This window comes from Hippocampus bargibanti, linkage group LG07, assembly GCF_051943395.1.
Source record: "Hippocampus bargibanti isolate YZ-2025 linkage group LG07, ASM5194339v1, whole genome shotgun sequence".
Taxonomy (NCBI): Eukaryota; Metazoa; Chordata; class Actinopteri; order Syngnathiformes; family Syngnathidae; genus Hippocampus; species Hippocampus bargibanti.
Window position 1 is genome coordinate 12,544,768 of NC_142740.1, and position 13,539 is coordinate 12,558,306.

The 13,539-nt window shown below is 41.8% G+C and overlaps 1 protein-coding gene across 1 annotated transcript in view; it reads left to right on the forward strand.

Moving 5' to 3' along the window:
• Window positions 1–9,979, forward strand: part of cachd1 (cache domain containing 1) — a 102,208-nt gene extending 92,229 nt beyond the window's left edge. The window contains exon 27 of the mRNA XM_089000907.1: window positions 5,567–9,979. Coding sequence (XP_088857033.1) covers window positions 5,567–5,811 — 245 coding nt within the window. The 3' untranslated portion in view covers window positions 5,812–9,979. The remainder of the gene's footprint in view (window positions 1–5,566) is intronic.
• Window positions 9,980–13,539: the final 3,560 nt, after the last annotated feature.

Genomic DNA, 13,539 nt, shown 5'->3' on the forward strand with positions numbered 1-13,539 from the left:
ATAGCTGGATAAGCAATAAAATTGTCCACAGGCAGTACCTTTCTTCTTCAGCTCCGCAATAACACAATTCCCGCTGCTTTCTCAGCATTATCAAGCATCTTTTAATGGATGTTGATGAGGAAAGGTGTATCCCTCGAACTATAAACAGAATCAGAATTTTCACAAGTGGTATTTTACTACAAATACTGAAGAAGCATGGCTAGCCACAGGAGGTGCTACGACAGTTCTACACAGCAGTCATCAAATCAATCATGTGTTCTTCCATCACGGTTTGGTTCGGGGCCGCCACAAAAACGGATAAAATATGACTTCAAGGGACAGTTGGGACGGCGGAAAAAACAGTTACTGATTCATATAATCTCCAGCACCAGACACTTTGAGGCGGTCAAGGACATCTGCATAATTGCACACTTGTTTTACTACAAATACGGTGACTGATCACTTTAAAATGGTTTATAATAACAATAATACATTTCGTTGTACTAAATTCATCCTGTCTACTTGATAACTAATGTTAAGCAGATTCCTTACTTACAGACAGTGTATTGTCGGTGTTCAAATACCTGACATGTTTCGGCGACTACTTCCGCCTTCGTCCTTGGAGTCGCCGAAACATGTCAGGTATTTGAACACCGACAATACACTGTCTGTAAGTAAGGAATCTGCTTAACATTAATAATACATTTCATTTATAAGCGCCTTTCAAAACTCTCAAGGTCACTTTACAGTCACAGGAAGTTTTTCTGTGGGTGAGTAGCGGCAGCCACACGCACCAGCGTTCACTCAACCCGGAATAACTCAAATAGATAGAAAACGAGCCAACTAGCTAATAGCTAGATAGATAGCCATATAGCTAATAACTAGTCAGGTAGATAGCTATTCAGCGAGCCAGACAGCTAATAGCTAGCTAGCTAGATAGTCAGCCAGACAGACAACATACAGCTAATAGATAATAGATAGCAAATAGCTTGCTAGACGTTCAGCGTTCACTCAACAACTAACAAATAACTCAACAAATAACTCAAATACCTGTAGATAGAAAGCTTTAATTAATTATACAACTGTACAACTGTTGGCGTATTTTATTCTACCACTGATCACTTTAGCTCAATGTGCAATACCTTGCACATTGTTTCAGTTGTTGAGAGGTACTACTTATATTACGGGATTAGATTAGATTAGATTAGATAATTTTCCTCTGTATTTATTTGTCATGTTTTTTTATGATGATACTTGTGCAGCGTGTTCTACCCAAGACAAATTACTTGTGTGTTCTACACACTTGGTCAATAAAGATGATTCGGATTCTGATTAACAACACAATACACATGTCCAGGTCTTTGTTTCCCCCTCTTTATGATAAGTGTAGATATCATGCAAGAGAATATGAGATATGTTTATAAATATTACCTTGTGGCATCAGATCATGACACCCTACATAGCGGCAATGTTGGGAAGGTAGACCTTACTATCATAGGCCATCCATTGGCCTTGAAATGAAGTTGTAACTTGCTCAATTCTGAAAAGCTGAAAAGGTTCATGTTGTATCCCTACATGAACATGAGAAATCCCACTCTGCAGATAATAGTTTAACTCTGCATTGGGGATGAGCATGGATGACAGCAAATCGGTGGTGCACATTATACATGTGTAGAAGAACAAAAAAAATGCTTGGGGAGGTGGATTATCTCTGAGAGCTATAAATTGTTACTTTTTACGTGGACGGTTCCACTGTACTGTACTGCCCATGGGGAATCTTGCTTTAAAACATGTCCTATTGTTGTATTAATTTCATCCCGTCTACCTGATATCTAATTTAAAACAGATTCTTATCTTACAGGTATTTGAACACCGACAATACACTGTCTGTAAAATAAGAATCTGTTTTAAATTAGATGTCCTATTGTTATTGTGTTCGCAGCCAAGCTCTCGCGTTTGGTGGAGGTGGGTGGATGAACATCTCCTTTCATGTGGGCTCTTCACACCCACGTAAGGCATCGCTTTAGAGCGCCTCTGCTCGCTGTTGCGTAAGCGATGATGACAGACAAATGATATAGATGAGTGGGCTCAGAAAATCTTTCAGCGCAGTGTTTAAGAATGTAGCGCCATTCAGTGAAACCATATAGATCTGGAGGTTGTGTAACGTAGGATGGGGTCATGTTCAGTGGTTTACTTTCAGGTAGCATGTTTCTCCTTGCGATCTGCTCCCTATGCATACTGCCCCACATGCACATTATCAGCAGGAGAGTCTGTGATCCGGTGCTCGCTCAAGGACTCTTTCATTCACCACGTTCCCCGAGATGCAAAAATGATGACAGATGAGACATCTTGAGTGTCACACAAAGGCTACAAGAAAAATGAGCAGGAAATATTCGAGTGAGAGAAAGTGGGTGGAAGTCCATCAGGGAATAAAAGAAAATACATGAATAAGTAGACACTTAAAGGACAACCGACGTCTCCGGACAAGTTGTGTCCATAATTTGTAAAATGGCTTCAAATGACTTCTACTGAGCGTATTTTAATAAGATTCCACCGCTTATAGCTATGTTTTACGTTTTAAGACTCGCTCTGAATATTCAGGAAGTCTTGTTTTTGAGTTGGTGACGAGTCCATACGTGACGTCATGAAAGGACCGCCCCCTGACCGTAAAAAAGACGCATTGTCGCGTCCTTCCATCACGTCAATGTATGGTCTGAGAACCGTGTTGGACCCAAAAGCCGCCAGAAGAGGGAGTCCAAGCTCCATCCATCCATTCCATCCATTTTCCGTACCGCTTATTCCTCATTAGGGTCGCGGGGGGTGCTGGAGCCTATCTCAGCTGTCTTCGGGCACGAGGCGGGGGACACCCTGAATTGGTTGCCAGCCAATCGCAGGGCACACAAAGACGAACAACAGTCACTCTCACAGTCACACCTAGGGACAATTTGGAGTTGTCAATCATGTTTTTGGAGTGTGGGAGGAAACCGGAGGACCCGGAAGAAACCCACGCGGGTCCGGGGAGAACATGCAAACTCCACACAGGGAGGCCGGACCGGGACGCGAACCGGTGACCTCTGCACTGTAAAGCCGTTGTGCTAACCACTGAACTACCGGTCCAAGCTCCATATAATGAATTTATCAGCCTGTGGAAGCGGAGGTGGCCACTGGAGGTCGCCATTTTGTGCCCCTTTTTTGGGTGAGATTTTCCCCCAATGTTGCCTCAAAATGGCACATATAATTCTTTAATCGATTGCAAACATGTATGCTTTCCTCTTCAGAACTATTTGAATCATATTCATAACTGGATGTGTAACAAGAAAGCATATTCTCTGAATCTGAAGCCATTGTTTGGATTCTCAAGCAATGCAAGACGTCTTGGCGTGACGTCACAAACTGGGGGCGGGACTTTCTGAAAATGCCCAATTCGCAGCTCAATTTTTTTGCAGATTTTGGACACTTTAAGTCGTTTTTATTGGTGTTTTGCATTTGAATAAAAATATCATACTGCGTGTTTTGGGTATTTTAGATGCTATAAAACGTTTTTCTGATGTCAGTTAAAAAACAAAAAAGTGACGTCGGTTGCCCTTTAAATGTCGCAACTCCTCTATCGCAACTCCGTCAAAGGTGTTCTCCTACACCCTAAGACATTTGTGGGTTTTCACACTCCACGCATTCAATCGCAGGACCTCAAGATTTGAGAGAAAAGGGGGCCTGAAAATGGCTGCCACTGAAATTGACTCATTCACTGCCATTCCCAAATTTATTCGGGAATTGAAAAGCATGATGTGGCGTGCCATTTTTGAATTTGTTTGGGTTTTGGTTTTTCTTGCAGGGGGGTGCCGATAAAGCGCTGGTCAGACCTCTGGTTATGTTTTTTCCGTCCTGCGAGGGGGCAGCATTTGCCTTTTGTACAGCCGCCCCATTTCAAGCTCAGATAACTCCAGACCCATAAAACTTAGGAATTAACTCTTTTTTATGATGAAAGAAGATAATCTAAGGTTTCTTACGCTGCATTAAATGTTCATGTAGCCCTAAAACTCAATATTCTATGGGTCCTGCAATTTGAGTGAAAATGACAAAAACTGGAGTGGATACATTTTTGCACATCGTCTGTCACGGCACCATGTTTCACAACCCTAATTTGTATCAATATGATTAGAGAGGCCATTTTACTTTTTAATAGGATGGATACAAATAGTGGAGTCTACGAAATCACTGCTGACCTGAGTGTCACAATGAACAACCAAGTGAATCTTCTATTATTATTATATTACTTATATTCCTTTTTCTCGAAAATGCATCCATGAGCATGTGCGTATTCACACAGTGTGATGGATGACATTCTTTCTGCAACCGCTCAGCACAGTCTCCTCCTTGATGAATGTTGTGGTCAAAAATGCTGAAAAACAATATGTATCCGTTCCACACGATGCACAACAACACAAAGTGACAAAAGAAAACACAAAACAAGACAAAAACAACCAAAAAAAGCAAGGCTCATGAGAGCACTTGCTGAGGCTGCCTACTTGGGCGCCATCTTGGACTTCTTCTTGACCCGACACTGATGAAGACGACCAACACCTGTGCAACTGAGTGCGGGGCCGACAGCACTACCCGTTGGTTGCCAACCAGAACGTGACAGTCTGCCAGTGATTGACACGACCAACACCTGTGCAGCTGCAGGCGGGGCCGACACCGCCACCCGTTGGTCGCCGACCAGAACGTGACAGAACTTAGCAAGACAAGTAATATGGTGTGCAACGGGTGCCATCATTTTGATTTAATTTGACTTTTGGTAGCTGTAGTATTTGTACAAATGCATGTAGCATACATGAGAGGTGCCAGTGAATTATTATAAACGGTGGGATGAAAATCCATTAGGTCTTTGTTTCTGTCCATTTGCAGTAAAGTACGCACAGTCTTCACAATAATAGGACACACTTCCTTTGTCAGTGGTTTGCGTAAGGTTGGGTGCATTTCTTTGACTTCAGGATTGAAGCTTTGTTTCAGAAAATGACAAAATTGTTCTTGAATATACAGGCTTATCTGTGTTTTTGTTGGTGGAAACTAGCCGGGTGAGTGATTTGGGTGCTAAAAAAGAGTGCTACCTCAATGCGGATGGACTGTATCTGTTTGGATTTAAAGGTCTTTTATTGTTACTTTTTATTGTCAAAGACAGAAATGAACTATATTTTCGCAGTAATCATATCTTTTTAAATGTTGTGTTTATTTGTCTGGGATATTTGGGTATTGTTTGTTTTCAATTTTTGTTTTAGTGAAGTGAGTTTTAGTTCACGATCACAATCTTGGCTCATATGGCATCCACATTTACTACAATTATGCTTCCACGTGTTGGCACGACACTGAAAGTGCACAACTCTAAAATTTGGACCTGATTGGTCACTCTCAAAGATCAACAAAAATAGCTCTAAAATGCAAATTTCCCCATTGTGGGACGAATAAAGGTTTTCTGATTCTGATTCTGAAATGAACGATCTAGCGGAGATCTGAAAGCAGAACCGCAAGAGAGCAGGCGGATACAATAATCCGCATATTTGAATTGAATTCTTCATGCGCTTTTCTCCAGGCTACAGCACGATGAGCCCTCAAGAAGACAGCGAGAACCCACCGGGGAACAATGACCCACTTTCGGCGGGTGTCGATGTCGGTAACCACGATGACGATCTGGACCTGGACACCCCACCTCAGACGGCAGCCCTGCTCAGCCACAAATTTTACCCCTACCGACACACGCACACACACCATCACCCGCTGCACACGCACCACCTCCAAGCGGCGGTTACCGTTCACAGCGTGGATGCCGAGTGTTGATCCATGACACTTGTTGAAAACACCTTTTCAAGACACTCCTCATTGCGCTCATCATCATTTTAGAAGAACAGAACTCAAAACGTTTTTGTTTTTAACCCTCGCTAAAAATGCACAGACTTCTGTTCTTCACTTTGTTTTCTAAAGGTATCAAGCCTGCTGGACTCTTTTAAGAGCAACCTTGAAAACAAATTCAACCCCATTTCGGGGACAGTCATTGGAACAGCCGGAGGCTTCAACCTGTTAAAAAGCTTGAACCCCTCGCCACCCCTCTCGTGAAGAGCCAACGCGAATACAAAACCAACTTGTCATCACAACTGGATCACAGGACTCTCAATAACCTACCGTATGTTCCAGTGTATAAGGTGCACCGGAGTACAGTATAAGGTGCCCCCCCCCCCCTCCCCAATGAATGGTGTATTTTCAAACTGGTTCCAGATATAAAGCGCACCAGACTATAAGGCGCACCTTCAACGAATGACAAATGTTTTCCAAATATAATACATAAATATATCAAAAGTTTTCCAAATGTAAGGTACATCACATTATAAGCTACTGTAGAGGCTGGCTCTACGCAAAAAGTGGATGCTGACAGTAGTTGCGAGACCTGTTATGGCTCAATATTACTTCACATATGAGGCGGACCTGCATATACGGCGCACGGTCATCTTTTGAAGAAAGTCAAGGCTTTTGAGTGGGCTTTGTACACCGGAAAAGACGGTAATTGACATGGAGGAACCTTACAAGGAAAATCAGAAACCTGCTCATTTACACACAAAAAAACACACTAGAGACAGATTTAAAGATTTTTAAAGCATTAAAAAGTATTTATTCAAATGTGCTGCACGGATATAAGATCTCTGCATCCGGTCATGTCATATTTGTCTACACACATAATGTTGAGACCGTAGCGGTTTCTTCACTGTGCCAACAACAAACCTGAATCACAATCTCTGCAATTGCAATTAAAAACCAAAGGCCGTTTTGTGGTATCCTTGATGTTCATCTTAAAGGACAACTGACGCCTCCCGACAAGTTGTGTCCATAATTTGTAAAATCACTTCAAATGACTTCTACTGAGCGTATTCTACAAAGATTCCACCGCATATAGCTATCTTTTACGTTTTTAAGACTTGCACTGAATGGAAGTCTTGTTTTTGAGTTGGTGACGATGCCTACCGTGACGTCACGTCTGGAACGCCCCTGACCTAGAAAGCGACACACAATGCATTTTGCGTACTTTGTTTGGTCTGAAAACTTTGTGTTGATCTGTGTTGATGGCGAAATTAGAAGGAAAACATAAATAACGCAATGGTGAATCGTTGTGTGTTGCACCAAGACTACTATTTAATTCTAGTTGACACAAATTCCCAGCAGACAAATCAACCCATGTCCAGCTGAGCTTGGGCGCCATTTTGTGCATTTTCTGGGATGCTACATTTCAGTCCAGATGCCTCAAAATGACACGGAATCATTTCTTACATCGATTGCAAACATGCTTTTCTCTTCAGAACTATTTGAATCATATTCATAACTGGATGAGTAACAAGAAAGCATCTTCTCCGAATCTGAAACGATTGTTTTGATTCTCGAGCAAGGCAAGACGTCTTGGCATGACGTCACAAACAAAGGGGCGGGACCTTCTTAAACTGAGACTTTCTGAGGTCATTTTGAAGTGGTTTTGGGACACTTTAACTCATTTTTATTGGTGTTTTGCATTTCACTAAAAATATCAGCCTGCGTGTTTTGGGTATTTTAGATGCTATAAAATGTTTTTCTGATGTCAGTTAGGAAACAAAAAAGTGGTGTTGGTTGTCCTTTAAGGCCCAATGTATGAGGGTTATTCAAAAAGTAAGGTGATTTTTTTTGGTAAAAGAACATCTCATACAGAGAGAAACTATATTTTTCAACATAGTCTCCCTGCACTGTCCCTCCCATCTGTACACGAACTTCCTGATTCCCTCAGCATAAAAATCTTTGGACAAACATCTCAACCGGTCGCGGCATTGTTGAGAGACGACGTTGGAAAATTAAAAATAAGTAATAGTAGTCCATCTCTGTAAGAAATCCAAATAACATAAATTCACCTTCTTTATTGAATGGCCCTCATGCGAGGGTGATCTTTGTCCACACTAGTCAAGACAAAAGAAAAGAAGCTTGACATCAAGGTTGTTGAATCAAACCTTCAACGGCTTTCCGTAATTCAACTGGAACTATTTTCTGTGTACACTTTCAAAATGGAACATGATTTCTGTGTCATCTCGCATCAAGGAAGTTGGCAGCCTTGAGCAGCGCAATTACCAGCTGAACAATTTCTTACACTGCCCAACAGTTGCTGTGTTCTGATACCTGGAATGTCTCGCGGAGATGTGTGTCAAATTGTTATGCAAGTTTAAGAACAAAAAAAGTTTGAAAATTCGTTAAGAATAGGAAGGAAGAATGCTGCTGCTTTGAAGAGGAGAGGCCTGTCTGTTTTTTCCTCTGTGGTGAACCACTCAAAGTGTGCGTCAATGTTTTTTATTTTTATTTTTCCTTTTTAGGTGAGAACATGTTTCTGTAACTGCTCGTCCACACAGGAAAATTGACAGCAATTGTTTACTGTGTTTGCGTGGGTGCGTGTGTGCATTTTTTATTGAATGAATTAATGAATTTTCCTTGAAGACATAGACTATAGTTAATAAATCACTTAGTTTTCCTACTGATGAAGAGTCAGGTGACCCGATCTGCGCTCACTGGCTTTGATTTTTTTTTTCTGCTCAATTTTTGTTGACACTTGGGTTCAAAATATCAACTGTTTTCCAGAGAATCTTGATGTAGTTGTCAAGGGAGAATCCTGAAATGTGATCACTCCCTGATTTTTATTGTTGCCAAGTAAGCCAGAAATGATCCTTTGATGTTGAGCTTGATATCAAAGTGTGTTCTCGTCTCGCTATATTAAGGATGCCTTGGACATTTTTAAGGTTTATGTTTGTTTAGGTCCATATTGGATGGAAGTCAGTACTTGGAAGAATTCATACGTTTACAATGTTTACAACTTTTCAAAGTTTTACCGTGTATTATCAAAGTTTCCAAAATGTTATTGTAGATATGGAAAGAGAGCGATACATTTATATGCAGATAACATTTTTTTAAAGCTGAAACATCGTATTCTGCTGTGAGCAATGCAAGCAAGCCCCACAAGCTTCCCTGTAGATTTAGTTTTGTTATTTTTTTTGTTATTCTGATGGGAAAAAAAATCATTGGCACAAACGATGAATCTGTCACGCTCAAGGAAAGCGCTACACAGACAAGACAAAAAGAAATAATAATACAAGACTGAAACACAACTAGAACTCATAATTTTTATCTATATCAGGAGAATCGTAATTTTATGAAGTGTAATGTAAGGACTTCGACATACATTGGAAAGGGTATGAGAATTTAGCTTAAATGAGAGCAAACATTTCTAACCACGCACTCATTAAATTGCAACTTTTTCTCTCATATTACACCTTTTTGCAATGTTGCTCTGAATATTTAATTCTCTTAAGTGCAGACTCCAGTACATTTTGTCATCTGGTTATAATTCCTCCCTATTTCCATCATACAGTGGTGACAAGACTTACTCACTGAATGGAGTTCAGTTCTGTAATGGCAATTAGCTGTTCCTTTTTTTGGGGGCGTGGGGTGGTTAAAATCATTTTAGTATCTTGTGTTGGGCATTTTTTCGTTCTTAATTTTAAGAAATATTCAACAGTTATTAAATAGTGATCAGCCGCTGTTCTATATGCCATATATGTGTACAGATGTAACATTACCGGTAAATCACATACTGAAGGATGTAAATCACCCACTCCTGTACTGTATCATCTAAACTTATCAAATTGAGATTTATTGCCATGTGAATGTGATAAAGTTTGTTTTACACTTAAATATGTGTTCTTTCGTTTGTACTACAGTATATGTGAACCCCCTTAGTAGAATGATACAATACATATTGATTTATATAGCGCTGTAACAAAGCGCTTTACATGGCCAACTACGTATCTTCTTTTCCTTTCGGCTTTTCCCTTTAGGGGTCGCCACAGCCAATCAATGTCCTCCATCTAACCTGGTTTTGTGCATCCTCTTCTTTCAAACCAGCTACCTTCATGTCCTCTTTGACAACGTCCATAAACCTCCTCTTGGGTCTTCCTTTCGGCCTCCTGGCTCAACACCTTCTTCCGATATCGTCACTCTAACATGGACAGCTATCATATACAGGAAATAAAGCAGTCACAAAGATAATAGAAAGCACCAGGGAATAAAACTAAGATGAGCATTTTCTGCTGTATTTTGGGGGAGGGGGAGGGGGGCGTTGACAAAGTCTTTTCCGCACACATCGTATACAGTAGTGATGGGAATTTCGGCTCTTTTCAGAGAGCCGGTTCTCTTGTCTTGGCTCACTAAAAAGATCCGGCTCATTCAGCTCCCAAATGGCTCCTCAGTTTGTTTGTTTTTTTGTTGCTTACATTAACTACCAAGAATTATGGCAGCAATACGTCTGTGTAAGCTCTCAGTCGTACAGGAGTGGTCCATCGATGAGAAGGTTTCTTCAGCCGTCATCTGTACAAATGTGAAGGTTTCGGACGTTTCGCCTCCTATCCAAGAGGCTTCGTCAGCGAACTAAAGTCTGACTGGTCGTATCGGCCCTATTTATATATCCCTAATGTCCAGACATGGCGGTGCCGGACACAGCTATGATGGGTCCCTACTCTCAGGTTGAGGGGAGCAGAGGACCACTCCCTGTGGCCCCACTGATTGTTCCTACATTCCTGACTAACGACTGGCCTATTTGCCCCACTCCCACCGGTATCACCTCATCAGCATTACGAATGTTGCCTAACCTGTTTTGCCGAAGCAGGCTATTGTATGAACGATCCAAATTGAACCTCACCCCACCAGACCGGTTTAATGAAGGATTTTGTTGTTTTATGAGAATCGCTTCTTTTACCCCCGTTTCAAACCATCTATGTTCTTTCGCTAAGATTCTAACCTCATTGAAATCAAATGAGTGGTTGCTAGCTTTTAGGTGCAAATGTACTGCCGATTGAGGCCCACTTGTATTATCCCTATTATCCCTGCGATGTTGATAAAGTCTTTTTTTGAGAATTTGTTTAGTCTCCCCAATGTACTGCTCTTTACAATTTTCATTCTTACAATGTATTGAATTAACTACATTACTTTGTTTTTCATTTGGTAGCCTGTCGTGCGGCGAGACAGCAAGCAGGTGGAAAGTTGGTAAAAGTTCACTCAGCCAGATGCAGGAAGGGTATTGTGAGTTTTCTTTATTTGAAGTTGATATCAGTTTTCGGCAGACCCCAGGTAACACTGCTCTCCAGGTTGTCCTTTGTCCCTCTTCTCCTCCTCGAAGTGACTTCACCTGAGCTTCTGGCCAATCAGGTCCCAGCGGCAATTGGCCATTCCCAGGTGGTTGCAATCACCTTCTCAGAGTCAATTAGTGGTCGCCCAACTCAACTATTTTGGATGGGGAGAAATGCGCACCTTTCTCCCATCCAAAATCCATGAAACACAAAATTATTTAACATTTCCTTTAGCATCATGACATCATTCACCCCCTCTCCTCAGAGTTCAGACATTTTTGTCAAATAATCAGCAATAACATTTGTTGTCAGGGCAGAGAATGTCATATGTGACAGGTCCTATTCTCCTAGTCACAGCGTATGGGCCCTGCCACTTTGCCAGTAGCTTACTTGATCCCATATGCAACAATATTAACACCTTCTGTCCAGGGTGCCAATCTCTCCCTGATAAATTCTTGCCGTTATTCTCGCTGGATATCCTCTTCCAGCTCCTGACGTTCTGCATCTTCTGTTTCTTTCTGGAATTCTGGGTTCAGAAAGCATTGGAATTGCAGCTTGTCTTAGATGATGAAACTGTGGAGGTTGGGCATGTTAGGTAACCAGACTTGGGAGTTTCTTGTGCGGGAGGAAGGTTCGTTGGCCTGGATGTTCGAGAGTCAGCGCCCTGGGCTGCGGTCCCAGAGGAGGATAATGTTGACTAGATCGACTGTCAAATGTCCAGTCTTACTTCTTGGTGCATCTGATCTCTAGATCTGTTCAATCAACATCACCTCTTGTCTGAGTCTTAGGCTTCACCACTGGTTCCATCTCACTCTGCTCAGTTCCATCTTTGGCTTGGCAACTGTCAGACGCCTCATGGAAAAGAAGAACGGCATCTTCTTGGGGCAACTCAAGCTTCTGGTTTCCTTGATCCCCTTCAGAACTCTTCAGTCCAATTTGATTGGCCCGTGCTACACAACTTCTTCCTCGTCCCACCTTCTCCATCTCGGCTTCCTTCTATCTTTTCCACTTCAGCAAGGCGTAACGATCCCACCTTCTTCATGCAGGGTGACACGATCCCACCACTGCCACCAATTGTCGTGCGGCGAGACAGCAAGCAGGTGGAAAGTTGGTAAAAGTTCACTCAGCCAGATGCAGGAAGGGTATTGTGAGTTTTCTTTATTTGAAGTTGATATCAGTTTTCGGCAGACCCCAGGTAACACTGCTCTCCAGGTTGTCCTTTGTCCCTCTTCTCCTCCTCGAAGTGACTGGCTCAGGCTGGCTTTAAAGGTGCTTCACCTGAGCTTCTGGCCAATCAGGTCCCAGCGGCAATTGGCCATTCCCAGGTGGTTGCAATCACCTTCTCAGAGTCAATTAGTGGTCGCCCAACTCAACTATTTTGGATGGGGAGAAATGCGCACCTTTCTCCCATCCAAAATCCATGAAACACAAAATTATTTAACATTTCTTTTAGCATCATGACACAGCCTATCTTTTGGATGCACTAATGTTTGCCTTAACGTGTTTATCGGTTTGAAATAAGTAGGAATTTTGTGTTGCCAAAGGACTCTTTGTAATTTTTCAGAAACTCCTGCAATGTAAGGTACTGCTACTCCTCTCCTTTTTGTATCTTGAGAATTTTTGGTTTCATTCCCTATTCTTTCTTTCTGACATTTGTTGAATGATCACTGAGGGTACCCACAGTTAGTGAGTGCTCTTCTGATATGTTTTGACTCCTGGGAGATACCAACAATTATGTAAATGTATGTGAAAAACGAATTACTCATGTAAAAAATACACTATAGCAAATATTTTTATTGATATGGCTTGATTTATATGCGCACAGAGAGCATCGCTAACTTTCACTTACCCTGTCGTTACTCTGGTCTCATGATCAGCTGTCACTACTTTGCTTTTCATATTAATAATGCTATCATACCAACTAGTAAAAAATATAATTGAGTAATAATAACAGCGTAATGTGATAACATCTGCCCACCTATCTACCTTAACCCCCCCTCCCCCTTCTCCCCACTGCTGCATGTGTCTGTAGTTCTCCCCTCCTTCCTCTACCACGGATATTGACCAATCACGTGTGGCTTTAACCAAAGACTGGGAGCGGGGAATGGAAGACAAAAAAAGTCGGCTCCCATTTCCGGCTCCATGCTCTCTTCGTTCAGGTCAGAGATCCGGCTCTAAGAACCGGCTCGTTCGCGAACGACACATCACTCGCATACAGCCCGTCACCTTCCTTCAGCAATACTTTATCTTCAGAAAGTGTAATATGGTATTTGTAGAACATCTTGAAACGTACATTTGATTATTGATGGCGATAGGAGATAGTCAAAAGTATTTTTTTAAATGAGCTAGTGGAGGGCTTCAAGGATCTTGAATGTCCTGTTTTCAGTGG